Below are 25,573 nucleotides of genomic sequence, written 5' to 3' on the forward strand. Positions count from 1 at the left end.
TCAACATTTAAACACCCATTTCCCAGGTGCTGGGATAGAACCTGAGACAGATAAATGGACTTAAAAGGAATGACCTACCACGTTACTTTTCCATATTTTAGGCGTTCATTGTTTGGTTTCCTTTTAACTGGCTGTCCTACTGCCTCTCAGATACTCATGTAATTTCCAGCATTTAAATCCCAAATCCACCTTCCATATCTGTGTTTAATATTTTTGTACCTTGTAAATTTTAAGACTGGTGAACGTTGTTCTTAAAGCGTTTTAATGGTTCCTCTAGCTGGGAGTTGCTTTGTGCTTTGCTTTAAATCGTGATAGAGATTTACAGGTGTGATAGAGTTGGAATTGCAAGCATCCAAAAGAGAGTTTTCTGTATGCAGAGGAGTCGGTATTCACATACCTCAGTAAATAATATCCCGAGGATGTCATCTCGTTTCCCTTGAAATCATAAACAGTAATACCCTCTAAGAACAATAGCACTAAAACTGTCCTCGGGTTAAAAATAATCGGTTTGCCTGTGAGTAAAGCACACAGTCTCAAGAGCTCTTTGGCTGGGTAGCAATATTTTACCTCTAATGACCTCAAACCGAAGCAAACCATTTCTGCAGGCTCTACAGAACACCGTTGTGCCAGGAATAGGACCCGAAGGTTGCTGCCTCCCTTCACCTGAGCACATCCCTCTCTGCTTGCTCTTGCTCTCTCCAAAGGCTTGGGGGAAAACTGGTGACATTGTACTGGATATACTTTATTAATTTTGGCTTTCTTAAGTAGTCAGATTCTTGCATTTTTGGGTGATTGAATCTCTGTGTCTTCTGCAGCAGAAGAGGAGCACGTGTAGTTTGCTGCATTTTTTTTTTTTTATTTGAGGTGTTGCATTTGGGGGTTGAGAGAGGAAGAAGTCGGGATGCTGTGTGCAAATACCAGGTATTTTTAGGTTCTCCTTAAATATGCATAAATTAGTTTTAAACTTCTGTGTGTTTCCTCCATTCCCCAAACTCATACCCTTGAATGTATTAGAAAATTAGAAATGTAGTTGTGAAATACGTAGTGTTAGGGACGTGGAAACAGAAGGATGACTGAGTGTGGGCTCCCATGGGGCTTTTATTCTTAATCTTGGTTGTTTTTGGTTTTTTCAGTGAATTTATATATTTGTGCAGATCCTCGGGCAGAGTGCTCACTGGCTTGCAGTGAATAAACCAGCTACCCTGTGAGTTGAGAGTGGGAGGTAAGTGGCAGTAACTAATGGCAATTAGCAGAGGTCTGGACAGCTACGAGTCCCTGAAGACATGAGCTGTTTTGGGGGTTGTGTCTTCACGGAGTGAAGCTGATTGTCACCCTACAGGATATGACAATTTCCATCCCTCCACCGAGGCTTCACTGTCAGATTTGCTCAGCAGACTTGCAAAACAGGCGGGGTTTATTTTATTTGTGCCCCTGACTATTTGTCGAAGTAGTAGGGAAGGAATGATTACCTTCAGGGAAATTACCCACCAGCTGCAATCGGTAATAACTTGTTTAAAGCTTATGTGGCACCTGACGTTTTTATGACTGATGTACCAAAAAAGAAACGAAAAGTGAGAAGGGTTTGTTTTTAACGGCAAAGGATACTTTCCACCTTTTCGTTGCAGCTCCCAGGTAAGGGTAAGAAAAAAGTCCCTCGCTGCCCGAACCTGAAAGCTGCCTCTGATCCAAACGCAAGAAGGGAGAAGCGGCGAGGTTGCGTACGCGGTTTCGTGTCACCCGTCCCGACTGCCGGGCAGGAGAACACTTTCAAGATGGATGTTGAGCCGCTTCTCGCCGTGCAGCGCGGCACCACGTCGGGCGGCTCTGCCGGGGCTGCTGCTGCCGCCGCCGGGGGGCAGCGCGGGGCGGGGGCGCCCCTGGGGCCGGGGCTCCCCCGCGGGCCCGCCCCTCCGCCCCCCGCGGAGAGGCGCGGTGGCGGGGCGGGGCGGCCGCGCCCGCGGGGCTCCCCTCGCCGCCCGGTCCGGCGGCAGCAGCGAGACGCGCTGGGTGCCGCCGCTCCACGCAGCTGCTGCCAACTTTTGCTGGCGCTCAGCTGCGCCGCGGTTCCTCCCGGGAGGCGAAGTCGGGGCCGTGCCTTCGCCCCGAGCGGCGGCGGGTGCCCTCGGGGAGGATCCAGCTCCTTTGCCCTGTTTTTTCCTCTTTTTTTTTTTTTTTTCATTTTTCTTTTGCGCGGAGGGGTGGGGAACGGAAGAAGCTATAAAGCGCTAAGGGACGTGCGTGACATAGTCCGTGTTGCAGCCCATCCCCACTGGAGCTGGGGGCTTAGGTAAACACCCGCTCTCCTAGAAAAAGGCCCTCCCCCCCCTCTTCCCCGCTTCGGGAGAGACCGGACGGGACGGGACCGGACCGGCCGCCGCAAGGTAAGTCACCGGTACCAGGGCGCGGGACCGGGGCCGCCCGCGCAGCCACTCCCGGGCTCCGCTGGGGCAGCCCCGTCGGGGCGGTGGGTGCAGGCGGAGGAGCGCGGTGTCCTCTCTGGGTGCGGGACCTCTCCGCGAGACGCGGCCAAACGGGGCGGGGGAGCAGCCACGCGGTCCCCCGCACTGTCCCTCCGGCCGCGGCTCCAGCACCGACCCCCTCGTCCCGGCGCTGCTCTGCCGCGCGTCTGCGGGATGCTGCCTGTAGGACCTCAGCCCTCTCTTGGATACTCCCCTCCCCTTCGAGGTTTGGTTTTTTCCTCCCCGTTTTTGCCCTCTCGCAGCCCACGGCGGCCCGTGCCCGGTGCCCGGCCGCAGTGCCCGGGCTGCCGCTGGGAGCCCCGGCTCGTCCTCCAGCGCCCAGGCGCTGCCGCTGAGCGGGTATGTGCCAGGCAGGCGACGGCTCCAGCTTCGTTAGCTTCACACTTTGTTATAGTGGAGGGAGAAGGAAAAAGTGGCTACCAGAAAAAGTAGATTAAAACCTCAGCGGTGGGATTTAAGTGCCGAGACTTGCTACGTGTGGCTTGCGTCGTGTTTTTATTTCAACAGTGCAGAGACAATAGCTTCAGAGCGTTCTTTAATCACTTGCAGATACATAACTTTTCTGTATTTAAACCTTTGTAGGTTAGTAAATTAGTGCAGATTTTTGAAAAACAGTGGTTCTCTGAACATTTTTCTTTTCTGGATATATTTAGCACTTGAGTTTTAATGTGCTGGGCTTTCCTCTGGCCAGTTAGGTTGGTGCCAGGGATGAGCGTGACCTTGCCACTGCCGTGCTGCCCAGGACTGCTCTGGAAATCATCCTGGTGGGCACCTATGTGAACGAGACAAACTCTGTGAGGCTGGTTTTTGAGAGTGGGCTGTGAAGCTTGTAGCATCCCTTGGACTTTCCCACCCCGCCAAAGGATCTGGTTAGCATCTAGTTACAATAATTAATTAAAACAAATGGTATTGCTGTTCTTGTGGCTTGACTGAGCTGCAGGAGTCGAGCTCAGAGGGGAGGCCAGTGTAAATACACGGATCTCCCTGGCCTGGCTGTCTGTCTGCGAACAGATACCAGGTGACATTCGGTGACACAAATGTGGCAGCCTGTCTCCATCAGGGCATCCTACAGCCGGGCTGTGTTGGCAGCCCCACCCAGAACTGTCTTCCGATGGGCTTCCAGCTTAAGTCCACTGTTTTCATGCTTGTTCAAGCTGGTGGAGTTGTAACTGTAAAACTGGAAGAGAGGGGAGCAATTTGAGGGTGAATTCCTCCCTGGGCAGCTGATGGTGAGTGATTTATATGCTAGTAACCCTGGCAAGGCACTGCTGGCTTGGCCATAACCTGGTTTCCATAAAAATAGCACTTGGGCATTAGACATCCGCAGCACTCTTGGCCGTGCTGTAAGGCAGTGAGGAGAAAAACTTTATGATTCTATTCAGCCTACTTTGAAAATCGCTGATTCTTAGCTATTTTAGGAATGGCATTTTGGATTGCTTCTTGTCAGGAATGCTTCATCCTCCTGGCCCCACTCTCCTACCTCGTAGCAAAACACATACCTGCAAGAGGAGATCTGCCCAGGTCAGCTTTCTAGTACCACTAAAAGTTTCTGTGAGTACTTAGAGTAATGTTGAGAATGTAAAACTTGTTAATATTTGAAGGAAGAGAAGACTTTTTAAAAACACTGAGAGATTTTATGTTCTATTTTGACCGTTAAGAATGTGATGAAGCAACAGCGTGCAGTGGTGTATCGTGTGTGTGTGTTGTATGAATGTATTTGGGGTCCTCTGGCTGTGTGTCATCCTGTTGTGAGGAGAGTGATACCTTTTCCTTGCAGACTGACTTTCTGCATCAGCAGATAATGACCCCCTCTTAATTTGAAAGAGCTTTGCAATACATCTGAAAAACTACTTCAGCCTTGTCATATTTCTGTGATGAGGACTGCGGGTGCATCACGCTGTGCCTTTTCTGCGTGGCCCCAGACAGAAAACCCGTTGATTTTTCTGCTGCTGAGGGTGGGCACCTCAATGTGTTATTGCGATTCTGCCGGCGAGGTGTGGTGCTTGTCCTGCACCTGCCTGGGGATGCATCATGCTTTGAGGTGCCTGTGAGAGCAGCCAGTTCTTCCCTGGTGACAGGCAATGGCACACGTGTGACGTGCTGCTGGCACCATCGGTCCGCAGGTTACCTCGCACCACAGCCCACCGGGGGAGTTCAGGGTTTGGTGATCAGATACAGAATTTGAGAGGGAATTAGAATACCATGTAGGATGCTGACCAGCTACTCACGTGAATGATCCTGCAGTGATTAAAACTGTCCCCTTTTTTTCAGATTTTAAGTAGGTTGTCACAGAGGTCAGGCAGAGTTGTGCAGGATTGCCCTGCGTGCCTGTTTTGTTGTGGATAACTACTTTGGATACACCAAGGAAAAGAGTTTAGGTTTCCAAAATGTTTATAAATACAATATGGTGCAAACTGTCAAGCAAGCTGTTCAAAATCATGTAACGCCTATGCTGCCTTCCCTGTTCAGCTCGAATGCCTTCACCGCATACTCGGTGTTCACGCGACGTTTAAAGCTCTCAGCATGCAGCTACGGCCCATCTGCCACAATTTGTCCAGCACGTCTCTCATCCTCCAGCGAGCTGGGCTGGGGATGCAGTGATGCAGGCAGGATCAGTGCCAGGGCGCTGCTTGTGCTGTAACCCGCTAATTGGAGCCCTGGGTCTTGTTGAGCACTGCGCTGCTCGGAGCCAGGCGGGCGAGAGCCCGGCTGCCCCAAAGCATCCCGGCTCATCAGCCACAACTGCATGTAGAGGCAGAAACGGTGTCTTCAAGTCCGGTTTGTCCTCAGCTGTGGTGTGGGCTTGCCGGAAGCTTTGAGGGTCATCTGTCTTGCCTTGCAATGTGAAGGGGTGATAGTTTATATTAAATTAAATTTAATTGGCATGTACAAAATGAGCGTGTAAAGCACCTTAGAAATCCTCAGGAAACAAAGCAATAAGCCCTTTTCTGGGAGGTGCCCTGAGAGCTGGAGCCAGTGTTGGGTGGGTTACTGGAGCTGGAGGAGCGGGGGCTCACCTTGGCTGCACAACGTGGTTCTGAGCCTCACAGATGCACAGTGACTTTCCACTCCCCATCCCATGGCTTTGGTAGGGCTGGATGGAACCTGCTTGCTGGACGTTCCACTCTGAAGTGTGTCAGGGTCTTCTGCCTAAATATGTAGAAAAGGATGAGATGTTTATTAAACTCAGACCCTGCTTTTTCTTATAAAATTTATGTTCCGAAAGGCTGGTAATAAACAGTTTATTAAAAAGAAATCCTGATTTATTTCTGCAAATGGTTACATTTCAAGCTGGTATCAAATGGTTTTGTAGGAGACCACCTTTTATGCTTTCCATGGCAGTTTAAAATATTGCTAGAAAAATAATCCAGAACCTAAGTAGGTTTGGATAAAGGCAAGCCAGGACTGTACGTCAGGGTTTGTGCTGCTTTCATGCAGCCGAGTGGCGGATTTTTACCAGAGAACATCTGGGTACTGGCTTCAGTTACAGCGTGGATTTTAGTCGGATAACAAGTGTTGTTTGGCTTCGTGTTCATTTTGAAGTCACTAAACTTTATACGAATAATAAAACCGTAAACCCATTACTTCACTGTTTTCAAGGGGCTATTTCAGTCCTTCTTCAGGGTCTTGCATCTTTCCAGAGCTGGTTTTATTTTGTGTTACTAAATGGGTTTTTATTTTTTCACTCCCCAGCTTTCCTTCACAGGAGAGAGATTTACCAATCGATACTGACGGTCACACTAGAGATGGCAGGTTTCTATTCGACCTTGCCGAACGTGCATGTTTTCTGCATTAAGGGCAGTCTAATGAAAACTGCACTTTTCTTATTCAGTGCGTTCAAAGGGGCTGCTGATATTAATGTGGAAAACTATATAGCTGCTCTGGGCTACCAGTTCACCCACTTGTGATAGCTAAAATAATGGGAGATGTTTATGTTACAACCAAGAATACGCTACTTCTATGACAAAAATCTTCATTAAATCAAACGGGGATAGTTTTTGCCTGAGAAAATGACTCAAGCTAGTTTGGATAGATGGAGCTTTGAAGGCTGAGGACACGTTAGGTTTGAAAACTTTAACAAGATGTCATTAGGAGAGGGAGTATTTGCCCTCACATTAGGAAATGGGTCAGGGTAATCAATCATAACTCCAGAAGAAAGTGCTTAAAGCTGGAAATAAACTAAGAGTAAATATTAAAAAGAAGTTTATTCCTTCAGAATTAATTTTCTAATTTGCAGTATACGTGGACACCCACTGAACTGGAGAAAGATAAATGCTAACACAGGGCTGTAATAGGAACCAACCAAAAATCTCATGACTGCATAGATAGCTTTGATTGCACCCCAGGAAGCATGTTGGTTGCACAGGACATGTCAGAAGCAGGCAAAGTGTTGTCTTTTTCACTTCATGTGTGTGATAGCTGGTATTGTGACTTCACCAAAAATGCAATGATTGTCTCAGGGACATTTTGCTGGATAGGTTTTAAATGCTGTTTGAGTGATCGGGAACTCAAGAGCTCTGAGAACCCAGCCCCCAGTCCATGACTGCTTCAATAAACAAAACCGTACCTGTGTCATCAGAGGGACGGAGGTGAATCCTGTGCCAGGTGTCTTTCGGTGGGCTGTGTCCTTCCACCCGAGCAGGGGCGAGCACTCAGGTAATCACAGCATTTTCAGTGTTTTTCCCACGCTACTCAGGAGTGCACAGGATTGTTGGGGTTTTGGCCTGGATTTGGCCCATTGTGTTGCACACCAAATGAGACCGCTCTGGTTTTAGGGTAATTAAATTCAGTAGTTGGAGAGATGTTTGTTGCTTGCATGACAGCTGAGATAAGAAGCAGTGGTACTTACTGCGAGCACCTGGAAACCTGAAAAACAAAAGGCAATAATTTATCTTTCCTACTTCATTCCCCCTCCACGGGTCCGGATATGAGTGCCCCTCCAGCGTGACCCTCGCACACTCACAACGTGACACACCACTGAGGCTGACACTTCCGCTGTGATTTACAGGGGAAAAGCATTGTTTTCCTAATTGAGCATATTACTTTTGTGTGTGTGTGTGTGTAAAAGTAACTTTAAAGGGGTTGAAACTTTATTAGGGTGTGAGAAAAATAATGCTTTTAATCTTTCTCACTTTTAACTTTTTCAATATCAAAATAGAGCAGTGCTAGACCAGCTGCTGCTGCTGCTGCAGAGGCTGGCGGGGAGGCAGGAGGCACAATGGGATTGCAGGCTCTTCACCCACGTCTGCAGGGACTGACCAGGGTAGATGGCTTTTACAAATCAACCCGAATATCGTGAAGATGTGAGCTCGCTCTCCCTCTCTCGCTACTTTGTTTAGGTGCAGAAGATTTACCGCTAATGTGTTTATATTCAAACAGTCTCAGCATTTTGAAATCCAGAAACCTGATGGAAATTAAGCAGTTTACAGATCAAGATGATGATGGTACAGGAAAGCCAAGTATCTCAGAGCTGCCAGCTGGTCTCTGGATGCAAAGAAAAACATTAGTGAGCAGCGTTAACTGTTTCTAGTCCCCAGTCTTTCTCTTCCTCTGGCTACTAAATCTGCATTTAATTCCCCACGGGCTTTTTCTCCTGAGTAAGAATTGCTTACTTGAGTATGATTTGTAGGACTAATAGGATCTTGTCCATATTTGGGAAAGACCCTAGGGGCTCTCAAACTGATTTTTTAGTAATGAGAAATAATGAATAAAAATCTAATAGTCCTAGGGGGTATGAAAGTTACAATTTTGTGGGGAAGATTTAAAGTCAATCAATTAAAACTTTTATAATCCTGTTATAGTACAATTGGTGAAAAAAATAATATCAGGAGAAAAGAGCAGGTCTTAAGAGCCTTTCATATCATGTGAACAAATTTTAATTTAACATTTGAATTAAGTGGGTATTTTAAAGCAGAGGATAAGAGACCTCTTGCAAGTGTGTGATAGCAGGGTGGTAGGCTCAGGGAAAGAACTGTGCTGTGTTAATTTATGGAGAATTTTCCAATTTCCACTCATTTAGGCAGAAGTAGTTGCAAGATGTTTATAAGAAAATCCAGGCAATTAGTGCTTGAACTAGAAAATGCAAAATTTGAACATGCCAGTGAGATGTTCTTCCAGGAGACCAAAACACGCCTCTGGCTCAACCTTTTGCTCACAGGGTTCGTGGCTGTCCCCCAGTAGACATTATGGGCTCAGTGTGGTTTTGTGCAGCTGGGGACTGTGCAGACCCCGACTTGCGTCCCTTCGTGAAACGTGTGCACAGAGCGAAGTGGGACCCAGGAGGTTCATGTCCATGAGCAGAGACCCTGGCCCGGCTCCAGCCCAAACCCTTTGTGCTCACTGAAATGCCTTGATTGGTAAAACACCGAAAAGCTGATACTTTTCTGAATTTGCAGCTTTTTGGTCTTTACAATGCAATGTTAACAGTGATGTTGAAATGATACTTGGTGCTCTAATAGTAGCTTTTATCCAAGGATCTCACAGGCATTTCCAGTCACTAGTGAAGGGACAGCCCCAGAAGGCAGCACTGGGTCCCACACCACAGTTCTCACCACGTGTCCCTGCTTTGGGAGAGGCAATGCCATTGGCACGTGTTTCAGCCATCTCTCAATGCAGAAATTCCTTGTTTTTCTCTTCTTTTCCCTGCTGCCAAGCAAGGAGGTATCATTACCATAAGAAGGTCTGGAGGCTTTGGGGTTGTTTGGATGTCCACTCACCCATAACAGTCTGACCTGTGTGCCTGTATATGTTCCCTCTGCTTTTGTTCGCTGTAACTAGATAAAGGACTAACCTTTCACCTGCCAGTCTGGACAAATAAACACTGGCCCAGCAGTAGAGTGGAGCTGAAACCGACCCTTTCAATAATCTGATGTTTGAAATCCTTTACCACAGCTCAGCAGTTGACCCTGGCAGGTTTGAAACCCTTGCGGCAGTTCCCTTCAGAGCACCCATCTTTTCACACTTGGGAAATACTTTTCAGTTTTGTCATGCAGAAGTCCACCACTTAGAAATCCCCCAAAGTATTAGAAAGCCACCCTGCAGGCTGGCAGCTCCCAAATGCACTCTCATCCTGCTTCAATATGATGGGCTGGTGGCTGGTGAGCCATGCTTGGATTCACGGTGTCTTGTAAGCTCTTCAGAGAGATGCATGTGTCGCTCTGACCATAGGCTCACTTGTGGCAGCAATCAATAAGAAGTTAATCTCTGTGGCCGTGCTTCACCATCTCTCTGCACACGTATGGTCTCGCCCTTTGGACGCAAATCCTTTCTCAATCGCGTGGCTCATTCGCGCTGGAGATGTTCAATGGTTCTGGCTGAGCACTATCCTGCCGTGCCTGCTGAGTAGCTCAGGGCAGGCATATGGGCTGTTTGGATCCATAGCTCCTCCACTGCCTGGCCATGCTTGTCCCAAATCTGTCGTCTGCTTCTCGGCAGCTACAACAGCCTTGAGTAACATTGGGAGCCATCCCACACCATATGGATGCTCTCCTCCTGCAAGGGGCCCCACTCCCTCATCAACGCAGGGCACGCTCGCTGCTGTCATTTGTCCCCGTGACTAGTGGGAGGATTAGGGAATTGGGGCCAGAGCCTCCATGCACAGATTTGGGCAGGATGAATCCTGCCCATCTCTCTGTGCAAAGGTCAGGCTGTTGAGGGAAGCAGAAGTTCAGATTTTCTCTCAAGCTGGTGGGAAGTGGCAGGTTCTGCGGGGGGGTCACTGCAGGTAGCTGCATCGAGAAATTTGGAGCAGCTAACATCTTTTGCTAACAATTTTTACTAATCTACTGAGTTGCCCTCTATAGGAATCTGTGTCTTTTAGATCAAGATGCTAAGGAAATAAATGCTGGTAGGCAAAATATAACTGGCATGAGCATTCCTGCTTTTTCCTTTTCCAACCCACGTAGTGTATGGAAGTGAGTGTGTGAAGGAAATGATTTTCTCAGTGAGATTCAGAAGTCCTGGTGAGGCTGATTGTCCCACCGTGAAGAGGTTCACTTGCGGGGAGCCATCCTGTATTCGCAGCCACCACAGTTGCTGGGGAAGTCACCAAAGCTAATGCTGTGACTAAGGAATTGTGTGTGCCACTTTCTAGGGATGGTGGAGATCAGTGTGGGGGACGATACTCATGCTGGGTCTCAGGAAGTCTTTGGTGCTGTAACTGTGGATAAGGTCTGCTAGCTCTAACTCACAGTGTGCGAGTAGAAGTATGTAAATATCAATATCTTTAGCACTACATTTGATACTTTCAATTTTCAAACACTTGACAAATGTTTACATATTTTCAGCAACCCTTTTCCAACTAGGGAAAATTAGACCCAACATCTGTGAATTACCGTGATATGTAACAAATCATTATGAGGGAGCACCTTAAGGGTTCATTAAGGACTTGTAGGGCCCAAGATTATCCTTGCGTGCCTTCAAAGCTGAAGGTAGATAATGTTAAAACTGAATCTAATTTTGGACAGTAAATTCAATCAGAAAAAGTTGGATTCTGATGATAATTAAGAAAGTGGAAATTTTAGGGGATCACTTGTCAACATTACATGTATTACTGTGGTCATAGGTAATATGGACTAGACTCTCAATTCAGCAGAAAAAGACATAGCTCCTTTGAAGTCAGCTGAGGGCCTGGTTTACATGATTTGGGTGTAACTGAAAGCAGTGCAGGGGAAATAAATGTAAGATCGATGAGCTATAGGAAAGAACAGAATACAACAGAAAAAAAAGTTTTTCCTCTGTTTATCCAAATTGTCTAGTTAACTACGAATGTTCCTGAGTTGAAAAAGCCTAGAATCCAGCCTTACAATTGCCTCTGGTGACGAATGTCTGCTAGTTTCTATGTGAGTTCCTATTGCTGTATCTTTGCTCCGAGATATCTCCCAGCACTGTATGTGCCTGTGGGACACCCTCCTGCCAGCAGCGCAGGGGTGGACTTAGAGATTTGCCTGTTGGGTGCAAACGCCATCATAGGGGTTGTTACTGGAGCAGCTGTCCTGCTTTGCTCACAGAGCTGCAGTGCAGCTTTCTGGAGAGCTGCTGTTACCTCTGTGATGCTCCAGGCATTGGCAGTGGCGGTCGTTACTGGTTAGACTGGGAGCACTGAGAAACCCTATGCAGTAAAAAGAAAGATATGGTAAAATGGAGAATTTCTGAACACCCATTGTGGGAAAACTGTGTGTAGAGGTAGGGAAGTTGGTGTAAATACTAATGTATTTTGGCTGGCTGTGGCCTGTAATCCTATGTACTTGTGTGGTGGTGTTTCTGACGCTGAAGAAAACTGTATATCTGATGGAAGCTGAGGGAAACAGCCTCTGCGTGCTTAAAAGGGTTCCAGAGTAGTCAGCAATTTTCCCTTTTTCAGTTGTACACCAAAAAGCAGAAGGGAAGAAGCATGCAGGCAATTCCAGCGTGCTCACAGCACAGCTTTCCACAGAATGTGCGTGCTGTGGTTGTTGCTGGGGCCACTGAGGGCTCGGCTCCCCCCTGCTCCTGCCTGTGCGCAGGTGACTCGCAGCCCCTCGCCTGTTGCTGCCTCTTCCCCAGCTCCCTGCCCTGCGCCAGCCCCTGCTTTTCTCCTCTGTAACAAACACCTTGTCTGCCACAGGCAGCTGCCAGGCCCGGCGTATTCCCCAGGCTTTAGGAATTGCTCAAGCAACTTAAACTCTTGTGGTAGTTAATGCAGTTAATTACTTTGTTGTTATGTTTAGCACTTTCCAAGGGTCTTTCTGACCTCCAGCTGTAAGCTCTGGTGGTCTGAGGATGTGACAGCAGGATGCGAGGACCCCAATACTGCTCTTACACCACCATTCTGCTCTTCATCAGACCCTGATGCTTCAGTCATCCCTGTCCCTTGTGGGTTTTGGCAAGGGCAGTTGCTCATAATGTCATTCAGAAGTATTCCAGGGAAACAGTGGGAAACTTCGTAGCAAATACCAACATGCTTGTGTTGGTTGTAATTTCTAATTGTTCATACATTTTCCTCCCTGCTAATCCCCTTGCTGAAATTCATTATGGAGAGAGAGCAACACGCACTCAGAGAGCTGTGCTGAAGGCGGAGTGACTTGGCCAAGGAAAGTAGCTATTGTTTTATGATTAAAGGAAGGGATTATATTGGGATTTCCTTGAACAAGGAAAGTCGCTGCCCCACTTTTATTGCTTGTAACAAGGGGATAATAATTACTCTCCACTATAAAACACCTCCAGATCTTGTGATGAAAGATTTGTGATAGAGCTGCATGGCATTCAGGGTTGGTTATCTTAAACGGTGTGCAGTTGTGCAAACTAAGATTTCTCTGCCTTTTATCTTATTTCTCCTACTGGGGCTCAAACCCTGCTGAAACTATGGAAAACATTCCCCTTCTCTGAGCTGGGCTTTGAGTCAGGCATCTGAAATAATTGTTTCCTGTGGTAGAGCTGAAACCAGTCACCCATGCTGTGACGCTTGCCATCTCTATGAGCAATGTCCAGTCTCCCGGGGATTTTGTAGGGGCTTGGGAGGATGAGTAGGTATGATGGTAAGGACACAGGCCAGCCTGTGACAGAGCAGTAGAGGGAAGTGAAGCACGGCATGGGGGATGAGCCGGCAGCTGGCTGCCACCCAGGGCTCCAGCGCATCATCCCTTCCTGTGCCACTGCCATCCCCTTGCAAGGAGAGGTACGAGAGAACAACTGAGCATTGTAACAGAGACGGCTGGGGGCTTGCTGTTTGTTTGGTTTTGACACTCACCGACGAGATGCATGGGTCGAGATGGCTGTGAAGGAGACAAGTGCTGGTGTGTGGTCTCTGATTTAAAGAAGAAAATCTACTTGGCATTTCCTCAAGTGTCCCAAATGGCATCTCCTGGCTCAGCTGCTTTTTTGAAGCATCCAGCTACCACCAGCTCCAGGATGGCCATTTCGGTGTAATCAGAGTTGAACCTGTTTCCACTAAAAGTAGAAAAATAAATAAGGCTCAGTTTAGAAACAAAATAGTCCATGTAAAGTTTGATTTTTGATACCATATCTCCCCAAGTATGTTTGCTTTTCAACATATCCAACTTGAGACGGTTTTACATTTTACAATGTTATCCCTTCAGATTTAACCTCTCCCCTAAGTTGTACTTTGTTGCCACTGCTCCTCATTAAGCTTTGGTAGAAATGAACCCTTATTTCTTCAAACTGTCTTATTTTTACATAGTTGGATTTTTTCCCCCATACTACTGAGATTTGCTTTTCTAAAACAATACCCCCAGCAAGGAAAAGTCATGGGTTGAATTGGAATTGCAAGAGGCGGTCGGTTAATCCACAGATTACTGACATGGTGGGCCTTAAAACTTCAAAGACACCATTATAGTCCATCGTGTCTGTGCGTATTTAGGGGGCTGTAATCCACAGATTACAGGCGTGACGGGGTATAAATGCTCCTGCCCTCCTAGTGTCCTGCCAGTGGGAGCTGCCATGTCAAACCAGCTGTCGTGCTACACCAAATTATTTCCTTAAAATCCACAGAGACAGCAAAACACACCTGTGTCCCTGTCACAGCTACATTCCTCCTCATCCCCCCTTTCCATAGGGAAAGGCTTTGGGCTGGTGTGGAGGGGCTACCCAGGCTCCTGGCGAGGCTCCCGCAGCCGAGCGTGGTCCCTGTTTTTCCCCAGGCACGCTGCAGGACCAGACACCAAGTTTTCAAGAGGGCTGCAAGGCATACCAAATGTTTTCCAGATCCCTTAGGGAATATTAAGTATTAAATGGCAGACCTTCACTTTCCCCCTCTAGCCTCCCCCTAAACAAACAAACTGAACAGCTCCTGGTAAATATGTAAAATTTCAAAGGCATTACTTTCACTTCTTTACATTTTAAAAATAACTAATTGTCTTACAGTTGAAATTGGAGGGTGCTTTCAAACTCCTCTGTTGCTGAGGTGATAACTCTATGCCAAGGTGCATATATTTGTGTTATGTATCCCCAGAAATGAAGGCAATGATGGAAAAGCTCACAGCTTCTTTACTTGTAGTGTTCCTATAATAAGTCAAAGAAGTCACACAGTGCCATTTTATTTCTGAAGCTGGACTTAAACCACATCAAGAATTCTACAGACTTATTATGAGATGCAGCATAGGTAATGTGAACAACGCAAAACCTCCCCAATAGACCAGAGTTTAAAAACAGGATGTAAAGAAGAAAAGAAGTTAACCATCCATACAGTAGAAGACATGTAACAGAAAAACACTGTCACAGGCAGTGCCTTCAAATTATCCTCACTAAATTACAGTCATGCGCTTTCCACTCTCTGTAATTAAACATTAGGATTTATTTATTCCAGATGCATTTCCTTCAAGTATACCCAGATTTTTAAAAATTATTATTTTTTGTTATTTTAAATCCTTTACAGGTCTCTGTGACCTGCAGACAGCTGAGAAGTAGAGTAAATTATTTCCATAGATCAAGGCACTTGAAGATGACTTGTGAATAGTACTGGCATTGCGAGGGGTGAATCTAATGTTTTTGCTCCCTTTTTACAGAGCGTGGGTATATTCAGTGATGTGGAGTCTGTGTGAGTACATGCATCTGTGCACGAAAGAAGTGCAGAATGAGATCTGAACAGGAGTACTCCTTGTTTTCCAAGCAGCCAAACAAAATGGATTCTCAACTTTCTGGGTGGGATTTCTGTGATGGGATGCAAGTGAGGGGGATCGGTTATGTCATGGGGTGCACCCTGTGCAACTGCTGACAGGTCAGCTTCTTCTACTAAATTTAACTTAGCATCCTTGGTGTACTATTTTGCTGGAAAAAAAGCTGCTTGCTTAGAGTAGAGAGAAAATACCCAAGACTTGATTGGTAAAATAAAAATTAAGTTATTTTATCTCAAACAAAACAGAACTCCCAGGTATGTCTGTATGTATTGCTGGGCAGGTCTAATGGCAGCGTGCACAGGCAGTGCTGTGATGTGCTGGGGTGCTCCTGCCTGATGCAGACCCTGCACCCCGCAGGCTGCCCTCTCCGAGGCCACCCCTTTTCTGGCTGTGGTTGAGGATTCACCCACCTCCCTGATCGCACAGCCTGCGGGAGGAGGGTGCAAGGTGCTGCTGCAGCTCCAGCTGATTTGCCTGTCCCCCAGCTTGGAAACTAAGCAGGTTGCAAATGCCTTTCTATTCACCATTTCTCCTTATAATTGCAGCTACACAAAGGTCTTAAAGGCTGGACAGAGTGGTTGTGTACTTGGGATTTTGGAAGGGTCGGGAAGGCTCACTGCGCCATTGTAAATCCTTCAGAAGGAAGGAATGAACTGCAATTGTCATCAAATCTATGATCCAATTTAATGATAATTTTCACATTTGCACTTATAGCTCAAATTTTAAAAATGGCCATATCGCTGCTTTTGTTTATATTTTCTCAAGGACAAAACCAACTTCTGGCAAGGTGGTAAATTTTCAGGTGTTGAAAGTAATTTGTATCCCACTCCAAATGTACAGCATGCATTTTTGATCTGTTGATCTTCTTAGATGAATACAAGTAGGTTTATTATGTAAACCTTTTCCGAAGTGTGGCTGTTGCTACCAGTGTGTGTGTGCAGAGGAGCGGTGCAGCCCAGGAGCTGCTCTCCTGGGGCAGTGCCACCACCTTCCAGGTTAAAATTATGGGAAACCCAGCTGCTTGCCATGGCTGTTGCTGCCCCAGCATCAAGCAGCCTGTCCAGGCTCAGTGGCCCTATGCCCAGTGGGGCAAAACCAGGCGTCCTGTCCCACTGGAAGCCAGTCTGGGAGCAGCCCTGCCCTGGGAGGAGAGGGGGACCCCTGGGTGCTCCCTGCTCACAGCCTGGCTCCCCAAAGTGAGTCAGTCTATCTGCAGGGGGGAGGAGGAGAAGGTGGAAAAAATAGAAAAAGTAGAAAAGGAAGAAAATAGAAATCTCTTTTTTCCTTTCTTTTTGAAATAGAAGAATGTGCAAGCAAGTCATATTTTCTCAAGGATGTTTTTCAGTGTAGCCCTTGTTGCCGGTTGAGAGCTGCTGATGCCTGCAGTGCCGTCCTGGGCTCTCCAAGCTGTGGTGGGTTTTTACCTTTCTCTTCGTGACTTCCTTGTGGTTGCTGCCGGCTATCTCCCTCCTCGTCAGCGGCACAGGGAAGGTCTCTGTCCTGGCATGGCCAGGCTGAGAAGCTGTCCCTCTCCCCATGCCAGGTGTCACCAGTAGCGCTGCCAGCTTTGTCCCTTACCCTCCACTCTTCCCCCTCTCCTTACCCTGAAGCGAGCGCCAGCCTCACCCAGCGGGACAGGGCAGGAGGTTTGCCTTTGCCGCTTTGGTTTAAGACTCAGTTTAGAATTTGGGGAAAAAGTGAGAGGTAGAGATGTGCCATTAGAGGGCACTTTTGCAATCCTGGAGAAGGAAAACTGTGCTTATTATTTCACTTAGGACTGTTTACTTTGGCGCTCTCTAGAATTCAGTGATAAACAACAGGCAAATCCCTCCAGTCAGCAGGAATATATAAATAAAATATTGACTCTGAGTTTAAAAGAAAAGAAAACAAGACAAACTTACAGAAAAGGGAGTAAAAGGCATTTAGGAGGTGGCACAGTCTGGAGAACAAAGAATCACACAGCATATTTCACGTAATTTGTATGGCTTTACAGGGCAGCACTTAGGCCTCAGCTTGTACCTGGCTTCTAGAATAAAACCAGCTTGGACCACGGCACGCTGAGACAACAAATCGCTTGTTGGAAGTTTCCGAAGGCTGGGTGGGAGAGTATGAATTCATATGCTCACAGCCAGCAAGGGCATTTCTGGCAGACTCTGTCAAAGTCTTTGCCCAGAAAAGAACATGGAGCACATGAATCATTTTTTTTGCTTTCCTCTTGATGTTTTGTGTGAATAGACTGTAGAGGATTTAGATTAAAATTCAGCCAAATTATAATCAGTGCACTGTAAAAAAAAAAACCAAAAAACCTGTTTATTAACTGCTGTGAAAGCGCGTTGTGACACTGACAGCATGGTTTTCAAAACCTGTGAGTCAGTTTTAGATGCCTCTTTGCTGTTGAGGTGTCTCACTTTGGGAAGTGTCATGCATGAAAATTGGACCCACTTTAAGCCTCTGAGGTTGGATGTGTGAAAATGAAAACACTCAAAATCCTATTAATTCGTAAAGGAACAGGGATTATAAAACTTTTCTGTTAACATCTGACAATTTTGCAAGCTGTTTAATGTATGGAGTGGGCTGGGGGTGCTGGGCAGGGATCTCAGAACAAACCTTAATGCATCTTTTGTGGTCATTTTTAAGCCTAATTGTTTTTACAATTAGATTCAGGAATCAGAGACAAATCCGTACCTTGTTGCTACACTGCAGTTGTTACTGGGGACAGGAATGCTGTAACAGGAGTTTTTAAAGTGGATTAGCTAGTGAAATTATTTAAGAAATGAAGTTTAGCCTGGGTAGTCCCGTAATCAAAAATCGTTTATTTTAGTAGAGGTTGCATAGTGCTGGACCAGACTATGGGAATATACAAGATTGCAGTTTCAAGGGGTTCATGTGGAGGACGCTGTCTGCTGAAAGTGTCAGTTCTTCTTACCTAACCAAATAATCTCCTGTAACTGTTGTGATTAAGTTGGAAAGAATTTCTTCCCTGTTGGCCAACAATAATACCTGAAAAGTCAATAAACACTGTGTTACAGCACACAAAACTCATCCTGCCTTGTATGAGAGGAGGTTTCTGCTGATTTCAGTGACTCAAGTCAGCAAGTATTTTGACTTATGATCTTTGCTCCAAAAGGTCAAATGTCATTAACTTTGCTGATAAGTATCAACACTTCGGTCTGAATTTGAGGAAATATGCCTGTTGTCATCAAAAGCTAAGCCAGGACCTGGTTGGGATAAATTTTGACAAACGCTGGGAGAGCCAAGTCAGTATTTAACTAGCAATTGCATGTCTTAGGTAAATCCCTTTACTCCTTTCCCTTCCTTAGGGCAGAGCACTGCAGTAACCTGTTATTAAAGCATCCCAAACGCCAATGAAATGCACAATTTGAGACCTGTGAGTGCCAGACGTGAGGCATTACAAACCCTGTGAATGGGGGAATACGGCTGTGTGTTGCCGTTGCCAGGTTATTGCAGAATAAATAAGGATGCAGTCTTTTCCAACTGCAAAATAACTTTTGGAAGCCTCGGGCTTCCTCAGGAGACAGCAGGGCCAGGTGTGCTATGGGGACCAGTGAGCTGGCTGTGGGGCTCCCTGGCACACTTGCTGCTCACTCTCAGGGACATGGGGCTCCTCCACAGTCACCTGCCCACCTGAGACGTGGCTGCAGGGGAATCTCTGCCAGGTGAACCTCAGGCATTCACTTCCATCTTTCCTGTGCTTTTCCACTCAGGAAGGGAAGGATCTGGATGCAAATGTGCAGTGAATAAGGGAGTGAGAAAGCTCAGGAAGGTGTAGCAGCCCTTGTTGTGAGGGAAGGTGAGAGCAAAAGGAGGTGAAGATAAAATTGCATCCTAGCAAGGGAGTTTTCAGTATGTGTCACTGGTGGCTTATAGTTCTGTCGGGATTTGCTACGTATTTTCTCTGCCCTCTTGCATTGCCAGTTTCTTGTTTGTATGGGAAAATACAGAGCTGAAGGACAGGGGCCAAGCTGGACAGAAGATTGGGAGGAACCAGTCAAAAGCGTGGGGGGAATGAACTGAGGTAACGGGGCCAGGGATGGCGGAGGGGAGGGAAGGGGGTGAGTGTGGGGGACCTGTCCCACTGGTGGTAGAAGCAACTAAATAATGATGATGTTATAGGCAGAGGAAGAAATAGAGGGTGAAAATAGCTCTCAGTGGGCCTTGCTGATGTCAGGAGACCTGCTGTCCTGCACCTGAACAGCTGTGTTTAGACATGTGGGGTGCAGGATGGGCTGCGGGACAGACAGATGCTGTGACCTCTTCTCTGCACACGGTGGAAGGGGAGTTGGAGACAGCAGAGGGGGGATTTGGGAATATTTTTGTCAGGGATTTGGGGTGAAAAAGTAGATGGGACCCCATGCAGCGTATTTCCACGTTTGGAATACCAGCACCCACAGTGAGTTTTGGTGGGAACACAGTGATTATGAGAGGGGCAGGGTCTGGCAGGCTGCTGGCAACTTGCCTCCAGAAAGAAAAGGGTGTGAAAGAGCACATTGGAATTTTGTGGTTGCTGAGGAGGGGTCTTGCTGCAATATCCTGAAGGGCTGGAGGGCTTAAACTGGGGTGGGAAGGAAGGTCCCAACCTGTGACCACACTGGCCTCCAGCAGGTTGCTGCAGGTGGCTCCTATTGGGTTTTTGAAAGGTAAAGCCACAGGAGAGGGAAGGAGAAGGCTGCTGGGGCTTCCCTCAGGAGCACCTGGTTATATTTTCATGAGCTGCCTGAAGTGGAAGAGCAATTTTATTGTCTTATACTACATCATGCCACTTCTCAAGGAGCTTTCTATTTACTATTTCTACATAAAAGATTAGAGAAAGGTCAAGCAAAGTGGAAGATAAACCAAAGCCAACAATCTCAACAGCAGATTTAATCTTAAAGGTGGAAAGAAATGATTTGTTATAAAGCCATACTCAACTTACACTGCAGTATAAGGACTGGTGCATGACTTCACATTCAGCCAAGTAACAAGATAAAACTGTTCCTGCCAGCTCAGCTTTTATTGTGCTTCTCCTCAAAGCCAATGGCTACCACAGTTTAGGTAGTTGTCTAAAAATCTTTTTTCTAATTTTAAAAAATGTTATCATTTAGCAATTTAAACTCACTATACTCATACCAGAAACAGGCTTTGTTTCCCTCCCAGCCCCCCAGCTAGAGCCATTATGTATGAGATCATCTACTGTACTGAAAGGAGATTTCTAGCCTGTTCCACTGTATATCTTAGGGTAGTTATTACTGACCTAGCTGTAGACATAATAATGAAAGGTTGAGATTATGAATTATTATGCCTAATTTGTAAAGGATTCTCTGCTTTTGTGTTTTGCAATTCCCATCAGACTTGAGGATTAAACCCTGCTGAATTGCATGCTAATACCAATGTGCTTTGAATATGTGTGGGTTTATATCACATGTTTTCCTAATGCACTATCTTTTGTAAAGAACAATTTCACTGGAAATATTTACTTTTCAAAGGATTTTTGGAGGTCCAACCAAAATCTTCTTAGGAAAGTGAGGGCAATATAGCCTCCATCTGCTCTGTGCTTACTAGAGCTCCTGTGTCCAGCGAGTTCTATTAATATTTCTGCTATGGCAAAACATCCAACTGTAGCTCTAGCAAAGTATGTGGAAAGCTTTTGCTCTTTGTTCGTGAGAGGGAGAGATACCAATTTGAAACCAGGCTTGCTTTCAATTACAGTTCAAGATGGAAAAATCTTATTTACATACTTCGTGCATGTGCTGTGATGATGCAAGCTTAGTCCTTATGTATTCCCAGTGCTTGTATGGCAGTACAGTGAAGGTGCCATACAAGCACAGAGTGCATGCTGTGTTATTGTAGTTATGCCTGCATTTTGGTGGTGGAGCAGACTTACCAGGCTCCTATCTCCTTTCTAAACTGTCCCTGTGCTCTCCAGCTTTGAAATGCATCTAGGTATGAAAGTTTGCTGGAGGTGGTAGTAAGCTCTCCAGCAGCGGTAGATCACCTGGCAGGAGCTTCACGAGTGTGCAGCCAGCTGAGTCAGTGACCATGGGTCATAAATAAGTGGGTGCTTGGCCAGGCTCTCGCCCACCAGCATGAGAGTGGCTGGTGGCAGCTCCTGCTGCCCATGGTGCAGCTCTCCTCAGGTGGGACTCCCTGTCGTTGCTGTAGGATGCTCCTGCTGCGCTGCCCACCACTGCCGCTGCTGCTGCTGCTGCCGCTCAGCTCAAGGCCCCAGAAGTTACCTACCAGAGATGAGGAGCTCTTCCAAATGCAGATCCGGGACAAAGCGTTTTTTCATGATTCATCAGTCATCCCAGATGGAGCTGAAATTAGCAGCTACCTCTTCCGAGACACCCCTAAAAGGTATTTATTTTTACATCAAGTGAAGAAGTTGTACTTCGAAAACAGTAGCTTTATTTACTGAGTGTTCCGAAGTCAATATTGGATCCAAGTCACAAAAATACAAATGCCAGAGTTCTGTCTGGAGAAGTAAGTAATTATGTGAGTTTCCACCCCAATCTGGACTCTCTGACTGTGGGTCTATCTGATTTATTTAATTTATGGGATAAGCCCAGAGCTCCCAAAAACCACGGAAGTTCCCTGAAGTGGAGCCACTAACCATGTCTGGAATAAAAAGGGGCAGGAAGAAAATTAGAAACTATGGGTTTACCCCACCACACTTGTTTCTTTTTGTTATTTCATATTGAGCTTTAAAGAAGCAGGGTAAGCCCTTCTGTTTTGAACTCCCCACTTCCCAGCCTCAGCCCTGTGGGTCAGAAAGTACTGGGTTAGACTGGGGAAAAACCGGAGGCTCCAAAGAGTTCAGGGAAGACCACCATTACCACCTTCCTTCTCATATCAGACACCTCCTTAAGTCTTCATTGGTAAGAAATATTTTGTAGTAAATAACATGGGGAGCTTGGGTGTAAGTGGGGGGACCGTTGAATGCATATGTTTCTATATGTGCTTCCAGGGCCCTTAACTGGACATAACATAAGATGTGTGTCCTGCTTTGAAGTGCATACACTGGAATTCCAGGAAAGATCATGTTTCCCTCAAGTAAACCTTGGTGACCACTTGTACTGTATATTGTTAGTGTAGGGGTAAAAAGTGCAGCTGATGGAGGGGAGGGCAAGAGGCCAGAAACTCCTCTGCCATATCTTGACAAGCAAAGCATGAACTCTGCAGCACTGTGTCAGTGGGTGGATTCCCCTCACCTCCTTAGCTCTTGCTCACTGTCCCTTCCACATTCCCTCTACACACGCTTGTCCGTAAGTGATGCTTTTGTCCCTATTGCCCCACCAGGATCAAACTTGATCATGTCAAGTCAGTCCCTGCTGGTTGGCTGCCATCAGGATTTATTGATGTTATGGGTCTTTTAACTTTCCCCTAGGTATTTCTTTGTGGTTGAAGAGGATAACACTCCCTTAGCAGTGACAGTGACACCATGCGATGCCCCTCTGGAGTGGAAACTGAGCGTGCAAGAGCTCCCAGAGGAAACCAGTGGAGAAGGTTCAGGTAACAAACGGTCAATGAGTTTCCTTGCACCTCAGAGAACTGCTTTTCTCCTGGATTTGAAGCCCCTCAAACCCATCTTGGTGTGATGCCATCTTGCAGCCCGCCCACCTTTATGGCCTCATGCTGTTTGGATCTTCAGCCCCAGTCCTACCTATGTGCAGGAAACTGGCAGCAGATAGCAGTGTGAGAAGGAAAAGAGCTGCCAAGAAAATAAAAGCTGAGGTTATAGTTACAGAGTGCAGTGAATGCTCCCACAACAAACTTCTGCCCAGAGTAACTTGGCTTCACGGAGGCTTTGCCGTGAGCTGTTTGTACAAGAACTGAAGAGACAGGGCTGGCATTGCAGCAGGGCTGAGCTTGCCCCTCTGAGGGGGCTCATCTGTAGATGTGGAGCTGATTTGGAAATAGCTGTATAATTGCTACTCAGGAGAGAAAAGGTCCCAGGATTCTGCTGCTTGTCACAAAAGTGCTAAATGTCATACACACCACATGGGATTGTATACACACCTCTAGCCCTCACCCTGTTTAGGCACATGGCTTTGGAGGGAGTTGGAGGACCAAAGCTAAGGGCCCAAGTCCAGAAATGGGCAGTGGGGTCAGTTCCCCCTGGGGAACTGTATGGCATCCCCAAGCTGGATGTTTGAAGTAGTCTAGTGGAGGGTATTACCTACCACGCACAAGCCTCCCTTAATGCTGGCCAGGTGCGATTTCTTTTGCATTACATTTTAACCTGAGTGCCAAACCAGGCTCCCTCTCCAATTTGACAGAAGTATTGGTTACATCTTCCTCAGAAGATAAAACCTTGCTTCTTTTGTCTCACTTTTGTATTTTATGTAGAAGTATCTGTTGGGAGTTTTATTTTCTCATATTGGCAGATTGTGTCTGTATAAATGCTTTTCTTTGCTTATAATCTAGGCGAACCAGAACCTCTTGAGCAACAGAAACAGCAGATTACTAATGAGGAAGGCACAGAGCTGTTCTCTTACAAAGGCAATGATGTTGAGTATTTTGTGTCCTCTAGTTCCCCATCTGGTTTGTACCAACTTGATCTGCTGTCAACAGAGAAGGACACACATTTTAAAGTGTATGCAACCACTACTCCAGAATCGGACCAGCCTTATCCTGAATTACCTTATGATCCCAGAATCGATGTCACTTCTCTGGGACGTACAACAGTGACACTGGCATGGAAGCCAAGTCCCACCGCCTCCTTACTGAAACAGCCAATTCAGTATTGCATTGTCATCAATAAAGAACACAATTTCAAAAGCCTCTGTGCTGTGGAAGCTAAGCTCAGTTCTGATGATGCCTTCATGATGGCTCCAAAACCAGGTCTGGATTTCAGTCCATTTGACTTTGCCCATTTTGGCTTCCCCTCAGACAACAACTCTGGCAAAGAACGTGGTTTCCTAAAATCATCATCATCAAAGTTTGGGAGGCAAACATCCTCAAAGCCGAGAGTTGATCTGCATAAAGTTTGTATGGGGAACAAGAACATATTCACAGTGTCTGATCTGAAGCCTGATACGCAGTACTACTTTGACATGTTTGCAGTAAACACCAACACTAACATGAGCACTGCGTACATTGGCACCTTTGCCAGAACGAAGGAGGAAGCTAAACAGAAAACAGTTGAACTGAAGGATGGCAGGGTTACAGATGTATTCATCAAGAGGAAAGGAACCAAATTTCTGCGGTTTGCTCCTGTTTCATCTCACCAAAAAGTCACCTTCTCTGTTCATTCATGCCTGGATGCTGTTCAGATCCAAGTGAGGAGAGATGGAAAACTTGTCTTGTCTCAAAACGTGGAGGGTGTGCGGCAGTTCCAGCTTCGAGGAAAAGCAAAAGCTAAGTATCTCATTAGGCTGAAGGGAAGCAAAAAAGGTGCTTCTATGCTGAAGGTCCTGGCTACAACAAGGCCTAACAAACAGTCATTTCCTTCTCTTCCTGAAGATACACGAATCAAAGCCTTTGACAAGCTCCGCACGTGTTCTTCAGTCACGGTGGCATGGCTGGGGACGCAGGAGAGAAACAAATTCTGCATCTACAAAAGGGAAGTGGATGACAATTACAATGAAGAGCAGAAGAAGAGAGAGCAGAACCAGTGCTTAGGTCCAGATACGAGGAAGAAATCAGAAAAGGTTCTCTGTAAATACTTCCACAGCCAGAACATCCAGAAAGCAGTGACCACAGAGACAATCAGAGGCCTGCAGCCCGGCAAGTCTTACCTGCTGGACGTTTATGTGATAGGGCACGGTGGGCACTCCGTGAAATATCAGAGCAAACTGGTGAAAACAAGGAAGTTCTGTTAGTGCCCTTGTACACAGAAGTATATGGAACTCTGGTCTGAACGTTATCCTACTTCCAGGTATTGACTACTTGCACAGCTGAGAAGTTGTGACCTGTATTTGTACTGTGTAGAAAAGATATCAACTTGTATATTTATGTTTACATAAGTAATTGTTTGGAGGAACTGAGGTTGGTGCCCTCTGGTAGCGTCTGGCAATGGTGTTCTCATGTGTCCGGTGACCCACATGTGATGCTCAGTAGATGTCCAAGGTAGCAGGAAACCCCAAAGGAACTTGCACTCCTTTGCGTCCATATTGCATGAACTGCTTCTAAATTATTTTATACTTAAAAGGCTGAGATAAATTGTTCATCCACTTTGTTACTCACACACCAAGCACACAGACATAGACCCTTTCACTCGGCATAGATGATAGGATTTCTGTAAATTATTTTATAGAGTCTTGTTTTAAATGTTTATGTTTCTATGATTGTAAACTATTAAAATCTGTCTCTGTTAAAATACAGATCTAAACTAAGTATTAACTGGGCTGCACATGAAGCGGTTTCATTGCTAATGTAAATTCTTACCTAGCTGATTTTCATGTTTAAATACTGTATTATTTCATGTAAAAAGTTGCCATAATGTTATATTCCTGTATATAAAATTAAAAAAGCTAGATTATA

At 46.2% G+C, this 25,573-nt stretch overlaps 1 protein-coding gene across 5 annotated transcripts; it reads left to right on the forward strand.

Annotated features, from left to right (window-relative positions):
- The first annotated feature begins 620 nt into the window (after window positions 1–620).
- Window positions 621–25,573, forward strand: NDNF (neuron derived neurotrophic factor). Of its 5 annotated transcripts, XM_065062161.1 has the most exons (5): window positions 621–921; window positions 1,134–1,222; window positions 21,251–21,445; window positions 22,476–22,600; window positions 23,516–25,573. In XM_065062161.1, exons 3-5 carry the CDS (start codon window positions 21,252–21,254, stop codon window positions 24,910–24,912), a joined length of 1,716 nt encoding a protein of 571 aa, XP_064918233.1. In that variant the 5' UTR covers window positions 621–921; window positions 1,134–1,222; window position 21,251; the 3' UTR covers window positions 24,913–25,573. The 5 variants fall into 5 exon arrangements, with proteins under 5 accessions (XP_064918233.1, XP_064918235.1, XP_005510721.1 ...); XM_065062163.1 differs by lacking the exons at window positions 621–921; window positions 1,134–1,222 and adding an exon at window positions 1,379–1,500; XM_005510664.4 differs by lacking the exons at window positions 621–921; window positions 1,134–1,222 and adding an exon at window positions 1,385–1,632.

The sequence above is a fragment of the Columba livia genome, chromosome 4, assembly GCF_036013475.1.
Source record: "Columba livia isolate bColLiv1 breed racing homer chromosome 4, bColLiv1.pat.W.v2, whole genome shotgun sequence".
In the NCBI taxonomy this organism is placed as follows: domain Eukaryota; kingdom Metazoa; phylum Chordata; class Aves; order Columbiformes; family Columbidae; genus Columba; species Columba livia.

Bases quoted from the DNA above. Each gene is read 5' to 3' on its own strand.
- NDNF (XM_065062161.1), top strand. From the start codon at position 21,252: ATGCTCCTGCTGCGCTGCCCACCACTGCCGCTGCTGCTGCTGCTGCCG. The intron at 21,446-22,475 runs GTATTTATTTTT...ACTTTCCCCTAG, and splicing joins TTCCGAGACACCCCTAAAAG to GTATTTCTTTGTGGTTGAAG. The intron at 22,601-23,515 runs GTAACAAACGGT...CTTATAATCTAG, and splicing joins AACCAGTGGAGAAGGTTCAG to GCGAACCAGAACCTCTTGAG.